The sequence below is a fragment of the Rhinopithecus bieti genome, unplaced genomic scaffold (genome assembly GCF_001698545.2).
Source record: "Rhinopithecus bieti isolate Rb0 unplaced genomic scaffold, ASM169854v2 scaffold_9203, whole genome shotgun sequence".
In the NCBI taxonomy this organism is placed as follows: domain Eukaryota; kingdom Metazoa; phylum Chordata; class Mammalia; order Primates; family Cercopithecidae; genus Rhinopithecus; species Rhinopithecus bieti.
Window position 1 is genome coordinate 291625 of NW_016806154.1, and position 27458 is coordinate 319082.

The following is a 27458-nucleotide window of genomic DNA, read 5'->3' on the forward strand; positions in this document are numbered from 1 at the left end:
CTACAGTGTACAAAATAACTCCTTCCTTTCTCATACTGAATCAAGTAATTATTCCACCGAAGTCTTTTTCAGATTAGGCAAAATTTGTTGAATTCCTGCCCCTTCTACTCTAACTTGTATATATGAGTGTACAAAGGTCTAAAGTCTATTAAAGGCTGCCATGTTAATTTATGATTCTAATATAAAAACTAAGCCATACTTAATGTGATTAATACCTAGAACAGGGCTGGAATATACCCATCATCAATTTTCATTACATAATGAATAAATTGAAAGTTTTAAAATTGTTGCCATAGATATTAATGGTATTTTTCCTAATAGAGCAAAGTCTACCTTAACATTAACATTTTTACGGTATGTTGTAGCAAAAGTTTTCTATTTTTTCTACTCTAACACATAAGCCGATATAATATACCTATCGGTAATATTCAATTACTATAGCAATAATTCTCTCAAAAGAGGCAGCCACCCTAAAGAATTATCAACTATTTTCTATAAAAGGCTTCTGATAATCATATGACTTCAGAAAAACTTAACTTTCTAGAGTCATACAGAAGGAATATCAATAAACTCCTACCTGTTCTGGCATGGCTCCATGTTCAATTCCAGTCTTCAATAATCTGTAGCAATTACCAAAGAGATCCCATTTTGTGAGATCATGTGCACTGAAATAAACAAAAATGCATTTGTTTTATTCTAGAACGGAAGGAAATTTAAATTTGAGCTCAGTTCAAGTGAGTGGAAAAATAAAATAATTTCATTTCGGTTGGGCATAGTGGCTCATGCCTGTAATTCCAGCACTTTGGGAGGCCACGGCTGGCAAATCACTTGAGGTCAGGAGTTTGAGACCAGCCTGGCCAACATGGTGAAACGCTGTCTCTACTAAAAATACACACACACAAATTAGTTCGGCATGGTGGCGCATGCCTGTAGTCCCAGCTACTTGGGAGGCCGAGGCAGGAGAATCACTTGAACCCTGGACACAGAGGTTGCAGTGAACCAAGACTGCACCACTGCACTCCAGTGTGGGTAACTGAGCAAGACTTTGTCTCAGAAAAAAAAAAATTTTTTTTTCATTTCCTTGCAGAATTGAAAAAGATTCATAAAGGGAAAGCTCATTAAATGCTCAAATGTGAAAGAAAGGTAGAAAGGGAAAGGAAAGAAAAAGCGATGATTCTAAGAATTTATTAAAGAAATCAACAAAAATAAAACCTCACATATTTAACTCAAAGTTTCTACCACGTGGTCAAGGTAAGCTCATATTCTATTCCATAAATGGATAAATTCCCTTTATTTTATATATAAAAGTACCTTTTTTGTTTTATTTTTATTTTTTTTAAGACAGGGTCTCGCTCTGTCGCCTAGGCTGGAGTGCAGTGGCAAGATCCCGGCTCACTGCAATCTCCGCCTCCTGGGTTCAAGAGATTCTCATGCCTCAGCCTCCTGAGTAGCTGGGACTACAGGCGTGTACCATGACACCTGGCTAATTTTTGTATTTTTGTAGAGATGGGGTTTCACCATGTTGGCCAGGCTGGTCTTGAACTCCTCAGCTCAAGAGATCCACCTGCCTTGGCCTCCCAAAATGCTGGGATTACAGGTGTGAGCCACCGTGTCAGGCCTATTTAAAAGTACATTTTAAAGAGCTCCATTTACAATTTAAAAATAAAACCACACGCATATTTTGAAAGAGAGATCTATATTCCCAAAATGGAGATAAAGACAAAGGAAAGGAAAATGGGAAAGCTCAAAACTGCACTATAGCTATTTACTTGGGCTGAGGACTTATGAATGTTATAATGGTAAATTTTATATTCTCATGAGCTCTACTACTAAAATAGTCATTCTGACACTAGTAACTTCTGTTTTCAAATGACAGGTTTTTTTCTTTTAACAAAAGTTTGCTTTTCTAGGGAATAAAAAAATTTACTTGTATATAAAGACTTAGATTTTGGAAATCAATTTTTAATTTTGAAGTACTTATCAGTGTAAAAGCTATATTCAAACTCTCTTTGGACAAAAAAGTTCTTTTGTCCTTTCTTCATGGAGAAGACCGGCATATCTCATTACAAGGGAAGTGAAAATTACAATTTGACAACATAAATTTCAGTGATCTGAATCTTTCTTCCTTATTCAAATTCACTTGTTCTACTGATACAGTAACAACACAATAACCAAGCATATAGGAACAATTCAGGAAAAAAAGCTCACAAGAGTAACTCATGGCTTTCCCGAAAATCTTATGTATTTTTGTCCTTTATGTTAACAAATAAAAATTAGTATATACTTATTGTATACAGCATGTTGCTTTGAAATATGTATAAACTATGGAATGACTAAATTGAGCTAATTAACATATCCATTACTTCACACACTTATCATTTTTTTCTTGTGGTGAGAACACTTAAAATCTACTCTTAGTCGGGTGCGGTGGCTCATGCCTGTAATCCCAGCACTTTAGGAGGCCGAGGGAGGAAAACTGCTTAAGCCCAAGAATTCAAGACTAGCCTGGGCAACATGGTGAAACCCTGTCTCTAGAAAAAATAAAAAAAATTAGCCCAGTGTGGTGGCATGTTCCTGTAGTTCCAGTTACTTGGGAGACTGAGGTAAGAGGATCCCTTGTACACAGGAAGTTGAGGCTGTAGTGAGCCGTGATTGTGCCACTGCACTCCAGCCTGGGTGAGAGAGCAAGACTCTGTAACAAAAATTTTTTTTTAAAAAATAAAAATATTAAAATCTACTCTCTTGGCAATTTTCAAGAATATAACACATTGTTTTTAACTATAGTCACCATGTTGTACAATAGATGGGTTGAATTTATTCCTCCTAACTGAAATTTTATATCCTTTGACCAATATAAGCCCAACTGTCCTCCAGATTTTCTTTCTTTCTTTTTATTTTTTTCTGAGATGGAGTTTTGCTCTTGTTGCCCAGGCTGGAGTACAATGGTGCGATCTCTGCTCACTGCAACCTCTGCCTCCTGGGTTCATGCAATTCTCCTGCCTCAGACCTCCCGAGTAGCTGGGATTACAGGCGCACACCACCACACCCGGCTAATTTTTTGTATTTTTAGTAGAGACGGGGTTTCACCATGGCCAGGGTGGTCTTGAACTCCTGACCTCAGATGATCCACCTGCCTCGGCCTCCCAGAGTGCTGGGATTACCTGTAGCACTCTAGCTGATGAAATAAGCCTGTCTAATCTGTTAAATACTCATGGGCTTAAACTTTTACAGTATATATTCATTACATTAAATGACAGCTAAATCATTATAGTAAATACATTTTATACCTTAAGTAATTAAATGACAGGCCAGGCACAGTGACTTACATCTGTAATCCCTGTACTTTGGGAGGTCGAGTGCCAGTGGATTGCTTGAGGTCAGGAGTTCAAGACCAGCCTAGTCAACACGGTGAAACCCATCTCTATTAAAAATATAAAAATTAGCTGAGCATGGTGGCACACACCTGTGGTCCCAGCTACTTGAGAGGCTAAGGCATAAGAATCACTTAAACCTGGGAGGCAGAGGTTGCAGTGATCCGAGATGGCACCACTACATTCCAGTCTGGGCAACAGAGTAAGACTGTGTCCAAAAAAAAAAAAAAAAAAAAAAGTAGTTCAGTGATAGCAAAACATAATCATATAATCATCAAGATAAATCCGAATAAAGGAAAAACATCTCAATATTCCTCTAAAATTTCCATTTTTAAAAAAACATCTATTTTGTTTTAATTGAGATAGGATCTGCCTATTGTCTAGGCTGGTCTCAAACTCATGGGGCTCAAGCAATCCACCTCCCTTGCCTTCCCAAAATGCTGGGATCATAGATGTGAGTCATCACACCAAGCCTAAAATTTCCATTGTTATTAATGTCAAACACAACAGTCACTCAGCTGGCTGTTACAAGTCATTCACTAAATCTATTTTATCTTTCTGTTGTTATTGAGATCAGATCTCACCATACTGCCCATGCTGAAGTGCAGTGGCTATTCACAGGTACTACCATGGGCCAGCGCCATGATCAAGTGCAGCCTTGAACTCCTGGGCTCAAGTGATCTTTCTTCCTCAACCTCCTCAGTGGCTAGGATCATAGCTCTGTGCCTGCACACCTGGGTTACTACATTTACTTTATTTATTTATTTTTTGAGACAGCCTGTTGTCCAGGCTGGAGTGCAGAGGCGCGATCGTGGCTCACTGCAACCCCCACCTCCTGGGTTCAAGCGATTCTCCTGTGTCTCCTGCCTCAGCCTCCTGAGCGGCTGGGACCACAGGTGCACACTCTCATGCCCGATTTTTGTGTTTTATGTACAGATGGGGTTTTGCCAGGCTGGTCTCCAATTCCTGGCTTCAAGCAATCTGCCCACCTCGGCCTCTCCAAGTGTTGGGGTTACAGGCATGAGCCACCTCGTTGCCTTTACTTTAAATAAAATAACGTACTTGTGAAAAGAAGTTAACCGCTTTAATGTAGAAAGAACATTGTAAATATCATCATCATCAGCTTCTTCTCCCTATAAAAAAAGGACACATCACATCATTACCACAACTTTACTCACATTATAGTATATTACTATTTACTGCCTATTCTTTTAAATTATATAAATAGTATATATTCATTGTAGATCCATAATACAAATAAGCAAAAAGGCAAAAACACCCATAACTCTAACAACCTAGAAATAATTTCTGCATTTTAAATAATGTTGTGATAAACATGACTTTGAAAAGTTTTCTGATTAATACTATAAGATAAAACCCTTTAAAATTTCTAAGTGAAAGGTATGTACTTGAAAGACTTTCAATGATTATTTCCAATATTTTGTCAGTCACTTTTGTAGCTTGAAAATCACAATGAATGAAAAATCATAAATAATGGTTGAGTTCCAATAGAAGGAAAGAGTCTTTTATAAATCAGTTATGTGGTCATCAGAGCACACAGAACTACGGAAGTCCCAGATTGCCTTACACAGATTGATGAAAGAGAGGGAAAGAGGAAGAAGTCACAGAAATAATTAGAAAATAAGCAATTGGAAATGCTTGCCTGATATCTTGGGCATACCACTGATAAGCAGGCATCCTTAAAAGCAGACTTAATTTGCATGCTCTATTCATTAGCACATCACAATAATTCAGCAGTATTAAAATGTAAATAAGGTCCCAGAAATAGAAAATGAGTTAGGAAAAATTAGACTTTAAAGAGATTTTTTTGCCGGGTGTAGTGGTTCATGCCTGTAATCCCACACTTTGGGAGGCTGAGGTGGGCAGATAACTTGAAATCAGGGGTTCAACACCAGCCCGGCCAACATGGTGAAAGCCCGTTTCTACTAAAAATAAAAAAATTAGCTGAGCGTGGTGACAGGTGCCTGTAATCCCAGCTACTCCAGAGGTTGAGGCAGGAGAATCACTTGAACCTGGGAGGCAGAGGCTGTGGTGAGCAATGAGCTGAGATCGTGCCACTGCACTCTAGCCTCGGTGACAAAGCAAGACTCTGTCTCAAAAAAAAAAAAAAAAAAAAAAAAAAAAAATTCTTGAAAGAGAAAAAAATTCTAGCTTTTATGACAGATTTTAGAATAAAATAAGGCATAACCAAGGCTGATCTTTATAGAATACACAATTATAATAAGGTTGCTAAGTTTTGGAAGGGGCAGAAAATTCTACTCGATTTCATTTTAACATGAAAATGCTTTACACACTCAGCTATCTTAAATTCTTAGTCTATATTATTATATGTACACATTAACTTTAGAACAGACCTCTTGCAATAGGTCTTCCACAGAATGATTGAATCGATCTACAAACTCATCAATCAGCTGGCTTCGAGCTATGTCAACTCTGTTCTGGATGGTATATTCTTCACTGCATAAGATGCTATAGGTTTTACTGCAGGCTTCTAGAACATCTGATTCTACATGTTTCTCCACAACAAACTTAATCTGTTTTAATAAAGCATCCAGATGCTGAGAAGACAAAAAAAGAAAAACTGTAATATTTAGATTAATAATAAAAAATAAAAAATTAGCATCTGTCAAATAACAAGCCTATAAGAGTACATGAAAATAATTCAGTTAATAAAACTATAATAGCTGAATTTCAATTTCATAGTATCATTACCTTTTCCATTCTACCTGTGCTGTAGATTTCTAAATCAAAATACTGTGGGATTTGTAGCAAGTTTGCTACCTTCTCTGCATCTGCAGAATACTAGAAGGAGAAGAAGCAAAGAAAAAGACAGTAACTACTTTAATAGTACAATGAAAGCAAACTCAGTGACATAACAAAACTGTAAAGGAAACTGTACCTTTGACAGTAACATAGGAAGTGTAATAATAAAATGTTCAGTCAATTTGTTTCTATCATCAATTTGAGTTTTCCTTTCTTTGGCAGTTAGCACCTAGAAATAAAGTCGGAAAAGAATTAAAGGGTGTTGTGCTAAATTATAAATCCAAAATGTTACATATATTGATGAAGCACTGGCAAATAATATAACCAAATATTTAAGGGAGGCTTAATGACTGAAATAAATACATGAAAATTTATGCAAATTTTTACATAACATGCACTACTACTTTATCAAACAGCTAAAGTTTGGGCAAATTACTATCTGTTTATGTCAAATAAAAATATACACATTTTAATAAAACCATAGTTACCATTATTAAAATACTGAAACCAATCAAACCCAATTTTCTAGGGTTTTAATCTCAACGTGTTAACAGTGATCTTCCTATATTAAATATACACACACTTTTAAAGTAATGCTTTTAAATACCAACAGAAGTTAATATATTCTCACTTATTTTTAAAGCATATGCTAATAATATCTCTGGATTCATTTACATTTGAGTCTCCTTGTAACTAAGCTCATAAATCTGTTATACAGCAATCAACAAAAAAGAGTATAGTTTGTGCTCATGGAACAAATTTAAGCTGATAATGCTCATCACTTTAGCCTGTATCCAACTTGTGAAACCACAGGTGACTCCAAAAATAAAAGATTAAAATGCAAGCTCAGTTTAACATAATAATTTCCCCTAAGTATTCTGCATTTTATTATCTTGAAGGGATTTGCCATCATAATGTCGAATGGTTTTACAGAACAGGAACATTCCAATATAAACTGCCACTTTATAAATGTGAACCCCAATGTTTAAGAATATGTGCAAGAAGTAATAGCACTGCCTATTTGTTGTTCAGTCTTTTAAAAAATTTTATTTTGAGACAGAGTCTTGCTCTGTCACCCAGGCTGGAGTGCAGTGGCATGATCTTGGCTCCCTGCAACCTCTTCCTCCTGGGCTGGAGTGATTCTCCTGCGTCAGCCTCCTGAGTAGATGGGACCATGGGTATGTGCCACTATGCCTGGCTAATTTTTGTATTTTTGTAGAGATGGAGTTTCACCATGTTGACGAGGCTGGTCTCAAACTCCTAACCTCAAGTGATCCACCACGCCCAGCCTTGTTGTTCAATCTTTTAAGCATATAAAATAATCACCTGTGAATGATCTACCAATCACTGTGTTTAGCTCTGCACAAAGCAATTAACGGAACTACATGTATGTCTAGGAATGTATTCAAGATATTGAAAAGTCTTGAAATTTATTTGACAATGTATGAAACGTCTAAGGATACGGATTTCAGGGAAATCGCTATTTTTGATGGCACGATCTTTTTATTTATTTATTTATTTTTGAGACGAAGTCTCATTGTGACACCCAGGCTGGACTGCAATGGTGCGATATTGGCTCACTGCAACCTCTGCTTTGCTTCCTGGGTTTGAGCGATTCTCCTGCCTTAGCCACCCAAGTAGCTGGGACTACAGGTGCATACCACTACGTCTGGCTAAGTTTTGTATTTTTGGTAGAGACGGGTTTTCCCCATATTGGCCAGGCTGGTCTAACTCCTGACCGCAAGTGATCCGCCCACCTCGGCCTCCCAAAATGCTAGGATTACAGGCGTGAGCCACTGCACCCAGCCTGAGTGATCATTTTGTTAGACACTCTACATACTTGAACTCATCTAGTCCTCAAAATACCTCTGAGGGGATAACAAAAATGGCAATGACACCTATGAAGAAGGAATTTGCCAATAATCTAACAAAATTGTACACATATTTTTCCTCTGACCTAGCAGTACCAATTCTATCTCACCAACACACCTGATAAAAGTAATGAGATATGCATACGATTATTCATTATTTTTTTTTTTTTTCTGAGACGGAGTCTCGCTCTGTTGCCAGGCTGGAGTGCAGTGCTGCAATCTCAGCTCACCGCAACCTCTGACTCCCTGGTTCAAGAGATTCTCCTGTCTCAGCCTCCCGAGTAGCTGGGATTACAGGCACGCACCACCATACCCAGCTAATTTTTGTATTTTTAGTAGAGACAGGGTTTCATGTTGGCCAGGATGGTCTCAATCTCCCGACCTCGTGATCTGCCCACCTCGGCTTCCCAAAGTGTTGGGATTACAGGCGTGAGCCACCGTGTCCCGCTGATTATTCATTATTTCTAGTAGCAAAAGACTAGCAACAGTCCAAAAGACTGTGCATAGGTGAACTTTCAGTAGTGTATCCATCTAATAGACACTATACAGCCAGAAGAAAATGAAGACCTCCAAATAAAGATATGAACTGATTTCCAGGATACACTGCTAAAAAAAGAAAGGTATAGAATAGTGTATAAAGTATACTATCTTTGGTAAAAGATTAGGGGGTGAGTGGGTGGAATGGGAAATATGAATACATATATCTGTATGTGTACATGCCTTTACCTATTTGTGCAAAATGAAACACCTGAAGAATAAACCAGAAACGAATAAAAATGGTTACTAGTAAGAATGAGGTGTAGAGAAAGGTATATAAATAAGACTTCTCTGACTACATCTTTTCACATGTTTTTGACTTTTTAACTATGTAAATGTTTTACCTATTTCAAAAAAATAAATTTGGGGAAAAACTCATAAATTCGAAGAGGTAAAAACCCTGTCAGGCTAAATTTAGGTCAAATATCAAAATGAATGTATGATTTAAATGTATATACATATATATACATTTATTACTCTGTCTACTAAAAGTACCTAGCAGAAATCATAAGCAATTAACAGTAAGTACATCCTTTTAACTGAGTACCAGTATTTTAATCTTTAAATACTACTCTGTATTAAAAGGAACCATGGCTCATTGGAGAAATGGCTGATTCTTGTGCTAGTGTGGAATCCAAAATTCAAGTAAATCTCAATGATCCCTACCTTCCTTGTATTCATGCCCTTATACAACCTCTTCCTACAATGTATAAAGCTGACTTGTATAACCAATAGGATATTTTGAAAATGATATTGTGTAATTTTTGAGGTTATGTTATAAAAGATACGGCAGTGTCTACCTTATTCTTTTGGATCATTCACTCTAGGAAAAGTCAGCAGCCATGTCATGAAAACATTCAAACAGTCCTATAGAGAAACCCACATGGTGAAGCACTAAGATCTACCAATGGTCAGCACTAACTTGTAAGCCATTGTGGAAGTGGATTCTGCAATTCCAAGTCAAGTCTTCAGATGCTAAAGCCCAGGCTAACGTCTTGACTGCAACCCTATGGAAGACCCTAAGCCAAAAAGAATAGTTAAGCTCTTCCAAAATTTCTGATCTACAGAAACTGTATGAGATAATAAAGGCTTATTATTTCACACATCTTTAACTTTGGAGTAATTTGTTACACTGCAATAGATAACTACTCAAGCAGTAAAGGTAGAAAGTGAACCTGGGGCATCTTGTTTCCCAAGAAAGCAAGAAAGTAATTAAAAAAGAAGAAGATATGTAAAAAGAACAAGAAATTAGTATGAAGGGGCTTATCACTAGTCAAATGTGGGACAGCACATAATTTAAAGACTATTAAGGAAAATTTCAGAAACATTCAAAAGCAGAACAATAACCATTAGCCCTGTCATTCTTGTTTCATTAATTCTCCTGCAGTATTTTTTTTTTCCAAGGCATTTTAGGGCATATCCTTGCACATTTGCCCTTGAACAACACAGTTTGGAACTACATGGTTCATTTATATACAGATTTTTTTCAATAAACATACTGGAAAATTTTTTGGAGATCTGCAACAATTAAAAAAAAACTTGCAGACAAGCCATGTAGCCTATTGGAAAACCAAAGCAAATTTAGATTCATCATGATGTATAAAATATATGTAGATATTTAACATTCACTACTATAAAATATATACGAATCTATTGTAAGAACTTAACATTTATCAAAACTTACACACACACTTACAGGCTGTACATGGCACCATTCGCACATGACAGCAATGTGAATAAAGATACAGTATTATGGCTGGGAGTGGTGGCTCACGCCTGTAATCCCAGCACTTTGGGAGGCTGGGACAGACAGATCACTGGACATCAGGAGTTCAAGAGCAGTCTGGCCAACATAATGAAACCCCAACTCTAGTAAAAAATATAGGCCGAGCATGGTGGCTCACGTCTGTAACCCCAGCACTTTGGGAGGCTGAGGCGGGCAGATCATGAGATCAGGAGATGGAGACCATCCTGGCTAACACAGTGAAATCCTGCCTCTACTAAAAACACATGCCTCTACTAAAAATTAGCCGGGTGTAGTGGCAGGCACCTGTAGTCCCAGCTACTTGGGAGGCCGAGGCAGGAGAAGGGTGTGAACCTGGGAGGCGGAGCTTGCAGTAAGCCGAGATCACGCCACAGCACTCCAGCCTGGGCGACAGAGTGAGACTCCGTGTTTAAAAAAAAAAAAAAAGAAAAAAGGCTGGGTGCAGTGACTTATGCCTGTAATTCCAGCACTTTGGGAGGCCGAGACGGGTGGATCACGAGGTCAGGAGATTGAGACCATCCTGGCTAACACGGTGAAACCCCGTCTCTACTAACAATACAAAAAATTAGCCAGGCGCAGTGGCCGGCGCCTGTAGTCCCAGCTACTCAGGAGGCTGAGGCAGGAGAATGGCCTGAACTCGAGAGGCGGAACTTGTAGTGAGCCGAGATCGCACCACTGCACTCCAGCCTGGGGGACAGAGTGAGACTCCGTCTCAAAAAAAAAAAAGAAAAAAAATACAAAAATTAGTGGGGTGTGGTGGCACGCGCATGTAATCCCACCTGCTCGGGAGGCTGAGGCAGGAGAATCGCTTGAACCCGGGAGGCAGAGGTTGAAGTGAGCAGAGATCACACGACTGCACTCCTGCCTGGGTAACAGAGCGAGACTCCATCTCAAAAAAAGAAAAAAAAGAAAAAAAAAAGATACAGCATTAATCATTACTGTACAGAATCAACTATAGTAAACATTCCACTACAATAATATTGTACACATCTACTGTTGCTACTGCAGTGAGCTCAAGTATTGCCAAATATTTACTAAAAAAAGTCCCATGACACTAATCATCTTCGCATGAACAGTTGGTCTCTTCAGTGAATTGTGTATCGCAGTCAAAAGTGATCTTGTGGTTCTCACTTATCATGTTTAGTGCAATACCATAAACCCTGAATAACATCATGGGACCCATATGTGCTACTAGTGATGCTGGAAGTGTTCCCAAGAAGCAGAGAAAAGTTATTACAAGACAAAATCTAAAGAAAAAAATTAAATTGCTTGATATGTCTGCAGCTACAGTTGCCCACCATTTCAAGATAAATGAATCCAGTATAAGGACTACTGTAAAAAAAAAAAAAATTTCGTAAAGCCATCACTGCTATACTAGCAGGTGCAAAACCATTGTACCTTTTGCAAAATACCTTTTTATTTCACATTAAAAGTACAGCTTATATATGGGTGCAGAATTGCTACAAAAAAGGCACACCTATACTCATATGATTCAAAAAGAGTAAAGTCATATAATGACAACTTAAAGCAAACAGAAGGTGAACGTTACAAAGCTGGAGAATTTAAAGCCAGCAAAGGATAGTTTGATAATTTTAGAAAGAGGTTTCACTTTAAAAATGTTAAGAGAACAGGAAAAACAGTTTCTGCTGACCAAGAGGCAGCTGACCAGTCTTCAAGATGCCATTAAGAAAATCGCTCAAGAGAAAGGATATCTGCCTGCACAGGTTTTTAATGCAGATCAAAGTGCCCTACTCTGGGGAAAAAAAAAATGCCACAAAGGACACTTATTAGTAAGGAAGAGAAGTGAGCACCACTTTAAAGCAAGAAGAAATAACATTAATCTACTCATTTGTGCAAATGAAGCTGGGTTTATGATCAGGACTGCCCTTATCTGTAAAGCTGCTAACCCTCAAAAGCCTTGAAGGGAAACGATAAACACCAGCTGCCAGTCCTTTTGGCCAGTAATGTGTAACAAGGAGGCCTGGACAACAAGAACCCCTTTTCTGGACTGGTTTCCACTGACGCTTTGTCCCTGAAGCCAGCAAGTACCTTGCCAGTAAGGGATTGCCTTTTAAAGTTCTTCTGATAATGGACAATGTCCCTGACCAACCAGAATCCAGTAAGTTCAACGCCACAGGCATCAAAATGGTCTACTTGCTCCTAAACACAATATCTCTAAATCAGCCTACAGATCAGGGGTTCATAGAACCCTTAAAAGTCATTAAACATAGTACTCAATGGAAAAGACTGTCAACACTATTGAAAACAACCCTGCTAGAATATCATGAAAGTCTGGAAGAATTATACCACTGAAAATGCCATTGTTGTTCTAAAGTCATCAAGTCCCCCCAAAAATAAATACCTGTTGGAGAAAACTGTGTCCAGACATTATGTATGATTTCACAGAACTTATGACAGAACCAATCAACAAAAACATCAGAGATTATGGTTACAGTATAAAATGTGGGGAATGAAAGACTTCAAGATATAGATCTTAGAGAAATTAGAGAGCAAATAGACACCAGCCAGGAATGATGGCTCACGTCTGTAATCCCAGCACTTTGGGATGCCAAGGTGGGAGAATCACCTGAGGTCAGGAGTTCGAGACCAGCCTGGCCAACATGGTGAAACCCTGTATCTACTACAAACACAGAAAATTAGCTGGGCATGGTGGCACATGCCTGTAAAACCCAGCTACTCCAGAGGCTTAGGCAGGAGAATTGCTTGAACCCATGAGGCAGAGGATGCAGTGAGCCCAGAGAGCATCACTGCACTCCAGCCCGGGTAACAGAGTGAGACTCTGTCTCCAAAAAAAGGCTGGGAGAGGTGGCTCACACCTGTGATCCCGGCACTTTGGGAGGCCGAGACGGGTGGATGACCTTAAGTCAGGAGTTCAAGAGACCAGCCTGGCCAACATGGCAAAATCCTGTGTCTACTAAAAATACAAAAATTAGCTGGGCGGGTGGCGAGCACATGTAATCCTTGTTACTTGGAAGTCTGAGACAGGAGAATCGCTTGAACCTGGGAGGCGGAGGTTGCCGTAAGCTGAGATCACGCCACTGCACTCCAGCCTGGACAACAAGAGTGAAACTCTGTCTCAAAAACAAAAAAGACACTACACCAGAGGAACTAATAGAGGATGACTTGATGGAGTGCTTCTGAAGTGGTGCCAGATGATGAGGAAGAAAATGCTGAAGAAGGGGTGCCTAAATTAACATTAGCTAATTTGGCAGAAGAGTTCCAATTATTCAAGACTGCTTTTGCTTCTTTGGTGACGCAGACCCTTGTATTACGAGGGCACTGAAATTAAAGCAAATAGTGGAAGGAGGATTGGTATCACACAGAAACATTGTTAGAGAAATGAAAAAAGCAAAAAGACAGAAATTACAATGTATTTCTGTAAACAGAGTGTACCTGCCTCTCCTTCCATCTCCATCTCTTCTGCCTCTGCCACTGGAGAAAGCAAGAGAAAAACCCTCTTCCTCCTCCTCCTCCTCAGTGTACTCAATGTCAAGATGTCAAGGATGAAGACTTTTATGTTGATCCAGTTAACAAATAGTAAATATATTTTCTCTTCCTTATGATTTTCTTAAAAACTTTTTTCTCCTCTGGCTTACTTTATTGTAAGAATACAGTGTATAACACATATTACATACAAAATGTGTTAATCCATTGTTTGTGCTAACAGCTTTAAGGCTTCTCATCATTTAGGCTACTAGTAGGCTACAGTAGTTAAATTCTGGGGGAATCAAAAGTTACATGTGAATTTTTAAAGTTTTAAGATTCATAAAATGTTTCATAAATTTGCATGTCATCCTTGCACAGGGGCCATGCTCATCTTCTCTGTATTGTTCCAAATTCAGTATATCTGCTGCCGAAGTGAGCACACGTGGAGTTTTGACTGTGCAGGTCAGTGCCACTAACTCCTGCATTGTTCAAGGGTAAACAGTATATAATTTCATCCTTAAATATTTCAGCATATGTCTCTAACAGATGAGGACCACTATAATTCCTCTGCTTTTATTTTTAAGTATGAAGGATTACTGTAGGGATTATAATATACATTTTTAACTTATAACTGACTTCAGGTTGATATTGAATTAATTATAATAAAACAGAGCAATTTTGCTCCAATATAGTTCCATATCTTTTTCCCTTTTGTGTTACTCTTGTCAATATATTTATGTTATAATCTCAACACTATAGTGCTATAACTATTGATTTAAATAGGGGTATCCAATTTGTTGGCTTCCCTGGGCCACAATGGAAGAACAATTGTCTGGGGCCACACATAAAATACACTACCACTAACGACAGCTGAAGAGCTTAAAAAAAAAAAAAAAAAAAAAACCCAGCAAAAATATCTCATAATCTTTTAAGATAGTTTACAAATTTGTGTTGGGCTGCATTCAAAGCTGTCCTGGGCCACATGCAGCCTGTGGGCCATAGGTTAGACAAGCTTGATTTAAATAATTTCATGTTCTTTCAAAGAAATTAAGAGAAGGAAACAGACACACACACACACACACACACACACACACACACACACACAGCCTTTTACCTTTTACATCCACTCACATACTTACCATTTCAGATTTACACTCTTCCTTTTTTTTGGAGACAGAGTCTTACTCTGTCACCCAGGCTAGAGTGCAGTGGGGTGATCTTGGCTCACTGAAACTTCTGCCTCCTGGGTTCAAGCAATTCTCCTGTCTCAGCCTCTTGAGTAGCTGGGATTACCACGATCAGTTAATTTTTGTAATTTTAGTAGAGATGGGGTTTCATCATGTTGGCCAGGCTGGTCTTGAACTCCTGACCTTAAGTAATCCACCTGCCTCGGCCTCCCAAAGTGATAGTATTACAGGTGTGAGCCACCGCATCCAGCCCATTCCTTCTTTTTTCATTCCTTCTTGTGGATTCGTTTTATCATCTTATGGTATTCCTTATGGCTTGAAGGACTCCTTTTTTTTTTTTTTTTTGAGTCGGAGTGTCGCTCTGTTGCCCAGGCTGGAGTGCAGCTGCACCATCTTGGCTCACCACAACCTCCGTTTCCCAGGTTCAAGAGATTCTCCTGCCTCAGCCTTCCGAGTAGCTGGCACTACAGGTATGTGCCACCATGCCTCGCTAATTTTTGTATTTTTAGTAGAGATGGGGTTTCACCATGTTGGCCAGGCTGGTCTCGAACTCCTGACTTTGTGATCCACCCGCCTCAGCCTCCCAAAGTGCTGGGATTACAGGCGTGAGCCACTGCACCGAGCTGAAGGACTTCTTCTAGTATTTCTGGTATGGCAGATCTAGCAACACATTCTCCAAATTTCTCCTTTCTGTTTCTCTGGTAATGGTTTTTTACTCTTCATCTTTGGAAGACAATCTTATTAAATTTATAATTCGTGGTTGGCCATTTTGTTGACTTTCATTGAATATGTCATTCCACTGTCTTCTGGGCTCCACTGTTTCTGACAAGCTAACTCTTAATCCTATTGCTACTGCTCTCTACATTAGTTGTTTATCTCTTGTTGCTTTCAAGATTTTTTGTCTTTGTCTTTCAACAACGTGACTATGTTGTGTCTACATGTGGAACTTTTGTGTTTGTTTTATTTGGGTTTTGTTAAGCTTCTTGAATCTGTAGATTGTCTCTCATTAAATTTGGGAGGTTTTCAGTGATTTCTTCAAGTATTTTTTCTGCCTCTATCCCTCTCTCCTTTCCTTCTGGGACTCCCATTATACATACTTCAGTGCACATGATGGTGTTCCACACATTTCTGAGGCTCTGATAATATTTCTTCAATCTTCTTTCTTCTCTGTTCTTCAGAATGGATTTCTATTAATCTTCATGTTTTTCTATTGTTTCTTTCATCATCTTAAATCTGCTAATTAACTTATTCAGTTAATTTTAAATTTTTGCATTGTACTTCTCACCAGAAATTCCATTTGGGTTTTCATAAACCCAATTCCATTTGGGTTTTCATTATTTCCATAATATGGAAAACCCAAATTCCATATTGGGTTTTCATATATATGAGATTCTCTACTTCTTGTTTTCATATTTTCTTGTAATTCTTTGAATATATTCATTAAAAGGCCTCTGAAGTCTTTGCCTGCTAAATCCAACATACAGGCCTACTGAGAAGCCATTTCTATTGTCTGCTTCTTTTCCCTGAGTATGGTCACATTTTACTGTTTCTTTGCTTGGTTGTAGTTTTTCTTGAAAGTAGACATTTTTGGATAATACAGTAACTAAGGATTTTAATTGTGTTTTGCTTTTTTTTGTTTTGTTTTGTTTTGTTTTGTTTTGAGACAGAGCCTTGCTCTGTCAACCAGGCTGAAAGGCAGTGGCATGATCTCGGCTCCCTGCAACCTCTGCCTCCGGGTTCAAGTGATTCTCCTACTTCAGCCTCCAGAGTAACTGGGACTACAGGCCCTTGCCACCCTGCCCAGCTCATTTTTGTATTTTTAGTAGAGATGGGGTTTCATCATGTTGGCCACGCTGGTCTTGAACTCCTGACTTCAAGTGATCCCCCACCTCGGCCTCATAAGTGCTGGGATTACAGGCATGAGTCACCGAATCTGGCGGATTTCAATTTTTAACTATAGATTTTAATTTTTTGTAATTATAAAAGTTTCCAGTTTTTTAAAGGGAATCTTTAACGTAAACTGAATAATCTGTTTCCTCCATAGTGAGTTACTTCTGCTATCTCTGCTCAGAATTTTTATTTTATTTTATTTTTTGAGACAGAGTCTCGCTCTGTCGCCCAGGCTGGAGTGCAGTGGCCGGATCTCACCTCACTGCAAGCTCCGCCTCCCGGGTTTACGCCATTCTCCTGCCTCAGCCTCCCGAGTAGCTGGGACTACAGGCGCCCGCCAACTTGCCCGGCTAGTTTTTTTTTTTTGTATTTTTTAGTAGAGACGGGATTTTGCCGTGTTAGCTAGGTTGGTCTTGATCTCCTGACCTCGCGATCCACCCGTCTCGGCCTCCCAAAGTGCTGGGATTATAGGCTTGAGCCACCGCGCCCGACCTATGAATTTTTATTCTTACTTTTGTTTTTTAGCCTGTCTTCCTAGGAGTCCTAGTTGTGTTTGAATAAATTAGTAGTCAACCAATCATTTGGGCAGAGGTTGTGTTCAAATATTGCAATATTTGTGGCTTCCATCAGGCTTCCACCCCTCTGAGAAATGATCTGTTGTTGGTTAGGGAGCATGTTCAAAGTTCACCCAGTTCTTAGATTTTGCTTGACTTTTACTTTCCATTAATGTCTCTATGTTTCCTAGTCAGCCAGGGATGTATGGAGAGCACAGCTAATCCTTTTATAGCATTCTCATTTCTAAGATTTGGCAGTTAAATTTTCGGCTGGTCCAGTACTCTTACCACAACCCCACATTATTGAAGCTGTAGGTTTTTCCTGTTTGTTTCTACCAAGTTCACTACTTCTAATTAACAAAAGCTGTGGGCTTTTATTACTTGTCCATGTTGAATCCATTCTCTCTGACAGGAAAGCTTAGGGTTTTTGCACCCAGTGCCACTCTGGTAACAAACTACAGATCTTACTGACCAAGCATGGGGGTACATGTGTATTGACAAGAAGGCCACAGACTTCCACTGCTTTTATCTGAAGCTCTATCAGTTTTTCAGGAAAAAATATTTCCCAATGTGGTTGTGTGTTTGTGTGTGTGTGTGTGTGTGTTCGTGTGTGGTGTGTGGTGTGTGTTGTTTTAATCTTTGGTGAATTTCCAGAGCCCTGATGTAATGTTTTTGACAATATATTCCAGTTTTTTTATACTTGCTTTTTGCGGACAGATTTGCCTATCTCTTCAAACCAACAGAGCCAGGAGTCTCTTCATCTATGATTATCTCAACTAAACTCTAATATAAATACCTCTATTATTAGTCCCATATTACAGATAAGGAAACTAAGACATACAAAAATCATTAATCTATCTCAAGATTATGTAGCTGCTAAATAGAAGAACTTGCAAACTAGGCATTTTGCTTCCACAGCCTTTAGGTACTTTTTTTTTTTTTTAATGGATATAAAAATCCTTAAAATACCATATAAGTACAATAATAGAAGCAGGTATAGGTGCTACAGAAGCATGAAGGAAAGATTCTATTTTTGGAAACTGAGTATAGCAGATAGGATATAAAGACGAAGCACCATAGTCCATCATTTATAAAATACCATGTTTTTAGGGATACAAATATCAGTAAAATTTCCAAATATTTAAGACAGTTAATTGCATTAAAAACCTTTTAGTAGATTTCTCACTAATTTAACTTACTCTCTTGCCAGTACCCCTTCCCACTGGAGGATGTGCCTCAGCAGCTTGACGAATTGTACAAACCATTAGTTCTATAAGAGCACTCTCTTGACGATCAGACATTGCTAAAGTAAAACAAAATACATGAGCATGAGTAGACAGTTTTACAATAACCATGTATTAAAAACGAACACATTATAAAAAAAATGAAAACATTCTATTACTGCTTATTTTAAAGACTAAAGCTCTGTACTTTGCTATTTTTTTTTTTTTTTTTAAGTAATTATGTGCTTGCTGTCATAAGTCAAACAGGAAAGAGATACAAAGTAAAGAATAAGAGGATAAACTCTGGTCTCTTCTAATGCTACCTTTCTGAGTTAGGCAATTCTAAAATTTTACTGTGTTTCCTTCTACATAATTTCAAAACTCATATAATAGGACTTTTTTTAAATAAAAAAGGCTATGCGGTATGTTTTAAAACTTAACAGTTAATATTTTCAAGTCAATATACACATATAATAATCTTAATAAATTACTATCTAATGTATGTACCATAATTTAGTCAGCCTTCTACTTATGGTCATTCAAATAATTTCCTGATTTTTGACACTGAACAATGGTTCAATAAACATCATTAATAGACATATATTTATGCAACTGATACATTTATTTCTGTACAATAATTCTCCAAAGAATAATGGATTCAAATGGCAAGATCTTGATACTGAGAAATCATAAGATTATTTATTATAATGTGTATCCCCAACTGCAATGTTATGAATGTTTGGTTCCTTATATCCCTGTGAACACTAGATGTTAATAAACCATTTTAATTTTTTCCAGTCCAGTTGTTGAAAAGGGGTATTTGGTTATCATTTTGCTCCTTCCTATCTACTAATTAGTTAAGTGGAATATATTTTCTATTTTTCCCTAAGATTTGTCTATGTTTATTCTTCACCCGTTTTTGTGCTACTATTCACCTTTCTTATCAATTTGAGAACTCTTGTATGGTAGGGGTAGTACTTTTTAACCTTTTGAATGATGCAAGTATTTTCTCCCGGTTTGTCATTTGTTATCAGACACTTTATGGTATCCTTTGTCAGACAGAAACTGTTATTTATTTATTTTTTTATTTTGAGATGGTGTCTCACTGTCGCCTAGGCTGGAGTGCGGTGGCCGGATCTCAGCTCACTGAAACCTCCGCCTCCCGGGTTTATGCCATTCTCCTGCCTCAGCCTCCCGAGTAGCTGGGGCTACAGGTGCCCGCCACCATGCCCGGCTAGTTTTTTGTATTTTCTTAGTAGAGACGGGGGTTTCACGCTGTTAGCCAGGATGGTCTCGATCTCCTGACCTCGTGATCCGCCCGTCTCAGCCTCCCAAAGTGCTGGGATTACAGGCTTGAGCCATTGCGCCCGGCCAGAAATTATTAATTTTTAAAAAGTCACATCTGTCTCCTTTTGTTTTATGGCTTCCAGGTTTCTTGTACTGCCTTCAAAGATCTTTCTGTCCTGGAGGTTACACTAATATGTTCTTCATTTTCTTCTAATTTATTTCGTCTTTTGCTGTCTCATGTGCTCGCTTGCTCTTTTGCTCTTCCTTCCTTTCACTTTTCCCGTCTCTCTTGCTTTGGTATTTTTAACCTATTTGGCATTTATTTCTGACGATAGTAGGTGGGCCTGTTGATTCCCAGCAAATAGCCAGTTGTCTCCACCACTGTTAAACCAGATTTCCCTTTTAATTTAAATGTCATTTTAAACATGGTTCAAGTATTTTTGGATTCTTTAGTTTCACTAATCTATTTGTATATTTCTATGACAATACTTTACTGCTTTGATTATACTAGACCTATGGAGTAATTTGTTATAACTTAATATGTAACTTAATTCAACCAACTTGAATATATAAGCAAGTTTCCCCTATCTAGCCCTTTTTCTAAAATTTTGTGTAATTTCTATAATGCTAATAGAAATTACTTTATTAAGAATTTTCTATGTCTAAAGCACTGTCATAAGTGGCTTATATTTAATAACTTGTTTTATCCGCAAAACATTTCCAAGATATAGGAACTAATATTCTCACTTTACAGACAGGAGAATGAGCCACAGAGAGATGCACTTAGTTAGTAGTAGAGCTAATATATGAACTCAGGTAGTTTGACTCCAGAGTCAGTTCTCTTAAGCACTATGCTATACTGCCTTTTCAACATAAATTTAAAATTCTATATAAATTTTGAAATCATTTTGCTTAGTTAGTTCCTATTCACCATACCTCCCAGAACTCTCTCAAACCCACTGGAATTATGACTAGTACCATAAAAAAAAAAAAAAAAAAAAAAAAAAAAAAAAAAAAAAAAAAAAAAACACCTTTTCAGCTCAAAATACAATATAGCTTTTCACTTTTGAGATCTTAAGTCATTTAATTAAAACTATAGTTTCCTTCACATAGACTCTATACTTTTATGAATCCATTTTTAAAAATTTTTTTCTTTTTTTTTTGAGACGGAATTTCACTCTGTCACCCAGGCTGGAATGCAGTGGGGCGATCTTGGCTCACTGCAACCTCTGCCACCTAGGTTCAAGCGATTCTCCTGCCTCAGCCTCGAGTAGCTGGGATTACAGGCGGCTGCCACTGTGCCTGGCTGATTTTTATAGTTTTAGTAGAGATGGGGTTTCATCATCTTGGCCAGGCTGATCTTGAACCCCTGACCTTGTGATTCACCCGTCTTGACCTACCAAAGCACTGGGATTACAGGTGTGAGGCACTGCGCCCAGCCTGTTTTTTTGAGACAATCTTGCTCTGTCGCCCAGGCCAGAGGGCAGTAGCATGATCTCAGCTCACGGCAACCTCCGCCTCCCAGGTTCAAATGATTCTCCTGCTTTAGCCTCCTGAGTAGCTGGGATTACAGGTGTGCCACTACACCTGGCTAATTTTTGTATTTTTAGGAGAGTCGAGATTTTACCATGATGGCCAGGCTGGTCTCAAACTCTTGACCTCAAGTGATCCACCGGCCTCAGCCTCCCACAGTGCTGAGATTCCAAGCATGAGTCACCACACCTGTCCTCATTCTTATATATTTTTAAACGCAGGAATTTTTTTTTTTGTTGTTGTTTTTGGAGGTGGAGTCTCACTCTGTCACCCAGGCTGGAGCGCAGTGGCGTGATCTTGGCTTACTGCAACCTTTTACCTCCTGGGTTTAAGCAATTCTCCTGCCTCAGCTTCCCAAGTAGCTGGGATTACAGGCATGTGCCACCACACCCAGCTAAATTTTTGTATTTTTAGTAGAGACAGGGTTTCACCATGTTGGCGTGGCTGGTCTCGAACTCCTGACCTCAGGTGATCCACCCACCTCGGCCTCCCAAAGTGCCAGACTACAGGCGTGAGCCACTGTGCCCAGCCTTAAACTCAGATTTTGATAATTCGAATAGTTTAGTTCTGTCTTTCTCCTTCCTTCTGTATACTTATTTATATTGAAGACCAGTAGATGCAGGTATTATAGACACAGAACGAGGTATAAATTTTTTAAGAATTCAATTAACTCACAAAGGTTTAAAAGTTTACATTGATTATTTTAAACTAAGTTGGAGCAAAATCAAGGAAAAGGCAAAAAAGATACAACGACATCTTGTTCTTTATTCTGTACCAAAATTATCCTATAAAAATATGTATGTACATCTTAATTCCGCGTTTTAACAATTGTCTTTAAAAAAAAACAACACATGAACTTTAGCTTATCTTAGGAAAAACAAATGAAACATCGGCTTGTCCATCTGTACCCAAATGCCTAGTAATACAAAAAAAGCTTTTGCTCAATAACAACTAAAGTTCTATTTTATGATTTCAGAAATTCCTACTTTTTCACATTTGGTTGCAGCTAAAGGAAGTACAAGGCTGCCTATGAACTAAATGCATTGTCTGTTATTTAGGAAGAAAATATAGTCTTATGGAAAGTGAGGCAGGACAGAACAACTTATCTCAAGAATAGAAACATTCTCCCATTATCGTGGGAGTAAAATCCACAGTAGAGTTGAAGTATAACTCAATGTTGCACACTGTTCAATTCCATCAATTTTGTTACTTTATCATTTGAAGCCATCCATTTAGAAACTTTCTCTGAACGGGGACATAAGGTAAACTGAAAAGCAGTTGAAATTTAATTGAAATTCCTTTTGGGATATGACAGCAAAACCACGTAATAAAATTGAAAGCAAATAAGTCTTAAGCCACGGACAAGAGCCAAACAGTTACACTGATTGAAACAAATGGGTAGCTGTTCATGGTACAAACTGTCATTTCAACTTTCTAACACAACATATAACTATATAACTTTCTACAACACAGCATCTCCATTTCCTCACTATTGATTTTAGTCTTATCACCTTGAACTGTGGCTTCTCTCTTTTAGTATCATTGAATATATATAGTATCATTGAATCATGCTTTAAAATCACCAATGACCTAAATCATCACAAAATGATTTGTGTAGCCTTTTTTTCTCCTCTGCAATATATATTATGAACTATGGCTCTCTTGAACATCCTCTTTACTGGGCTTGCAAAGGTTATAATTATCTCTTATCCTTTTTATAGTTAGGTAGAACTCTCATTCTTTCTCGCTCTTCCTGCTTTCATCTCCTATCGAATCTTTAACTCAGCCATGGGCTCTTTCCCTCTTTATAAGTCATCTCCTTCTTTTATATTTTTACCATCATTCCTCACAGAGACCACTGCAATGATTATGTATTCTTCCAAACAACGTCTATGAAAGGCATTTTTCTTAAAATATGAATTGGATCACATTATTCCCCTGTTTAAAATCTTCAAAAGCACCTTATTACATTTAGGATGAGATAAATTCACTTATAAACTAAAATGCTCTATATCATCTGACTTCTGCTTCTATTACATCTTGTATCATTGGTTCATTATGTTCCAGCTATTGCATCTCCTAGAACATAACATCATTCATGTTTCAGATACTTTGAAATTGTTATTTCCTCTATGTAGATAGCTCTTTTATGACACTTTCCCTGTCTGGTCCCTTATCGTTTAGTTTCTTTTCTTTTCTTTTTTTTTTTTTTTTTTGAGATGGAGTCTCGCTCTGTTGTCCAGGCTGGAGTGCAGTGGCACGATCTTGCCTGCCGGGTTCCTGTGATTCTCCTGCCTCAGTCTCCTGAGTAGCTGGGATGACAAGGCGTGTGCCACCACACCCAGCTAATTTTTTGGATTTTTAGTAGAAATAGGGTTTCACCATGCTGGCCAGGCTGGTCTCGAATTCCTAACCGCAAGTGATCTGCCGGCCTTGGCTGCCCAAAGTGCTAGGATTAAAGGCATGAGCCACTGTGCCTGGCTGCCTTATCATTTAGTTTCTTGGCTCACAGGTGGCCTGCTCAGGAAGGTCTTCCATCAGGATTCAATCTAAAGATAGATTCCCTATAATTATCCACCAAAGCTAATAACTAACTCTTGAAATTATTTTGAATATTTACTCAATTTTGGTCTGCCTTTCCCAGGAGAATGTAAGCTCCATATTGGCAGTGAGCTTATCTAGTGTAACACTATACGCTCGGCACTTAGCATCATATTTGACTCATATAGTCAATAAATATTTTTAAATTATTAATGAATTAATAATTCCTGCTTTTAAGAATCTTATTATTTATAGCTATTTCATTCATCAACTGGATTACAGAATTTTAATACTAGAAATGACCAAAGAAGATTATCTAGTTAAAGTTTCTCAGCCAGGTGTGGTGGCTCATGCCTGTAATCCCAGCACTTTGGGAGGCCGAGGCAGGCAGATCACTTGAGGTCAGTAGTTCGTGACCAGCCTGGCCAACATGGTGAAACCCATGTCTACTAAAAATACAAAAATTAGCCAGGCGTGGTGGTGGGCGCCTGTAATCCCAGCTACTAGAGAGGCTGACACACGAGAATCGCTTGAACCTAGGAGGTGGAGGTTGCAGTGAGCTGAGATCCGCCACTGCACTACAGCCTGGGTGGGAAAGCGAGACTCAGTCTCAAAAAAAAAGAAAAAAAAACCATAAAAAAATAAAAAATAAAGTTTCTCATTTTACAGTTTAAGAAGCTGAGATCCAGAAGTTACATGATTTGGTTATGATCTTGTTACCTGGTGGCAGAGCTGTTGACAAGAACCAGATCCTCACATTATACTAAAAATTTATTCAGCAACTTGATTTTTCTGTAAAACACTCCCACACACACCCCACCCATAAAACACTGTAAGACAGTCTTAAGGCCACTGTGATTTAAACTGATGTTGGTAGTCTGTCACAGTGTGTCTATTTTCCCAAAATTTAGTCCTACATCTTCAACTGCCAACTAGAGCCTTCTCCACTGGAATTCTAACAGATTCCACCTATCTAAAAAATTACTTTAAAAAAAAGTTACTGGTAGCATTTTGTTATAAAATACAGCAAAATACTAGCACAGAAAATTAACTTAGATGCCACTCCATGCCAGAGCTTATATGTGGTATGCATGTGGTACAACATGCCTACAGATAAAATGTATTAAAAAAATCAAGCCATTATGTAGATAAAGTTTTGCAACTGTTATGCCTAATTTCCTAGACTCTGCCTACCTAGATTCAATCAGTAAAACTGTGGTTGACTTTTAAAACTGTTCCCATCTGGTAAGTTACTTTTCTACCTAAGACCAACCAACCAAACCCAAGCCGAGCCAAACCAACCTTTTGACCGGAAGTTTAAAAAACCCACTGTAAACAGAATTTAAACCACAATGAAACACCTAATAGTATATATTTTAACAAGTAAAATGCACCTAGAGCACCTTCATGACTAAAAGACTTAGTAATTATTATTTACTGACTTATACATCTTATTAACATGAGAGAAAGTTAACAATACCAAAGCATACTATCTTGTCTCTTCTTTTTATATATATATTTATTTATTTTTGGAGACCGAGTCTCACTCTGTTGCCCAGGCTGGAGTGCAGTGGCACGATCTTGGCTCACTGCAAGCTTCATCAACCGGGTTCACGCCATTCTCCTGCCTCAGCCTCCAGAGTAGCTGGGACTACCGGCAACCGCCACCAGGCCCAGCTAATTTTTTGTATTTTTAGTAAAGACGGGGTTTCACCATGTTAGCCAGGATGGTCTTGATCTCCTGACCTTGTGATCCACCCACCTTAGCCTCCCAAAGTGCTGGGATTATAGGCGTGAACCACCGCACCTGGCCCTTAATTTATATTATTTGCCTTCCTTCTCCTTGGAAATAACCTTATAGAACATGGGGTGATATACAGAAAATGAGTTGGAATAAGGAATGAGAAGCTCTACCTTATTCTGGCAATTTTATGACTACAAACAAGGTAAGGAAAATGAATGGAACCTACCAGTGAATACTAACCTGAGGCCCTTTACTCAAGTGTTAAGGCAGTAGACATTAGAGGGAAATTGATTTTTATCAGGGAGAATATTAAGGTTAGTTAGAAACAGAATGTGTAAGCTGGGGAGTAGTGGTGGCTCACGCCTGTAATCTCAGCACTTTGGGAGGCTGAGGCAGGAGGACTGCTTGAGCCCAGGAGTTTGAGACCAGCTTAGGCAACATGGCAAAACCCCATCTCTAACGAAAATACAAAAAATAAGGCATGGTGGTGCACGCCTGTAGTTCCAGCTACTTGGGAGGCTGAGGTCAGAGGGATGCTTAAGCTGAGGAGGCAGAAGTTGCAGTGAGCCGAGAATCACATCACTGCACTCCAACCTGGGCAACAGAGCGTATGTTCATGGTCCTGTGATCACAAAAGTGAAGGGAATTCAAAATACATTGGACAGTTTCACCTAGTGAGCAGAGGGCCCTGTCAACTTAACAACAGGACCATCTTCTTCTTTTTTTTTTGAGATGAAGTCTCACTCTGTTGCCCAGGGTGGAGTGAAGCAGCGAGATCTCAGCTCACTGCAATCTCTGCCTCTAGGGTTTAAGTGATCCTCCTGCCTCAGCCTCTCAAGTAGATGGGATCACAAGCGCCCGCCACCAAACCTAGCTAATTTTTGTATTTTTAGTAGAGACGGGGTTTTACCATGTTGGCCAGGCTGGTCTTAAACTCCTGACTTCAGGTGATCCACCTACCTCAGCCTCCCAAAGTGCTGGGATTACTGGCATGAGTCATCATGCCTGGTCTAGGGCCACTTTCTTACTAAGGATACATGGAGTGAAAAACCATGTGCAAATAAAGTAACAATTACAGCTAGAGACAAATATAGCATAATAAGCTCTTCCTTGAAAGGTCTGAGAAAAGTCTGGGAAGAATTTGTATCATACATAGTAAATAAGAAAAATGTTTTTAGTTTAGAAGAGGCATTTTGGGCCAGTTTACCAGTGTGTATCTAGGTTTAACACAAACTTGTTTCTCTCACTGAATTATGTCAAAGCCAGAATAGATAATACAAATTAGTATCACTGCTTGGAAGGAACACTGGGGGATGCTCATTCTCCCAGTAATCTGTATGGGCAGTCTACTGCAGAGGATGGCTCATTATGCTCTTGTAATATTTCAAAAGGATGAACCACACAGAAGGGTACAAGAAGCAGAAAAGGGACTCAATAGAACATTATCTTTCTTAATCTTCACAGCTATATAAGGTACACAAGGAAATAATCTCTGTTATAGAAAAAGGCAAACTAAGGATCAGAAAATTTGAGGATATAAGTAACAAGAGACAGAGTTAAAAATCTGAATTAATATTTCTTTAGATTCTGGCCAGACGCGGTGGCTCACGCCTGTAATTCAAGCACTATGGTAGGCCAAGGTGGGAGGATCACCTGAGGTCAGGAGTTCAAGACCAACCTGGTCAACATGGTGAAATCCTGTCTCTAATAAAAGTACAAAAATT

The 27458-nt window shown here is 38.5% G+C and overlaps 1 protein-coding gene across 3 annotated transcripts in view; it reads right to left on the reverse strand.

Moving 5' to 3' along the window:
• STAG1 (STAG1 cohesin complex component) overlaps positions 1 to 27458 on the reverse strand; it is a 418116-nt gene that overhangs the window by 77585 nt on the left and 313073 nt on the right. For 2 of the 3 annotated variants that reach the window (XM_017874839.1, XM_017874841.1), the window contains 6 exons: positions 18606 to 18709; positions 6292 to 6384; positions 6105 to 6194; positions 5747 to 5950; positions 4434 to 4504; positions 578 to 665 (listed from right to left, as the gene is read on the reverse strand). In XM_017874839.1, the coding sequence (XP_017730328.1) occupies positions 578 to 665; positions 4434 to 4504; positions 5747 to 5950; positions 6105 to 6194; positions 6292 to 6384; positions 18606 to 18709 (650 nt within the window). The remainder of the gene's footprint in view (positions 1 to 577; positions 666 to 4433; positions 4505 to 5746; positions 5951 to 6104; positions 6195 to 6291; positions 6385 to 18605; positions 18710 to 27458) is intronic. The other variant, XM_017874840.1, reaches the window with a different exon arrangement.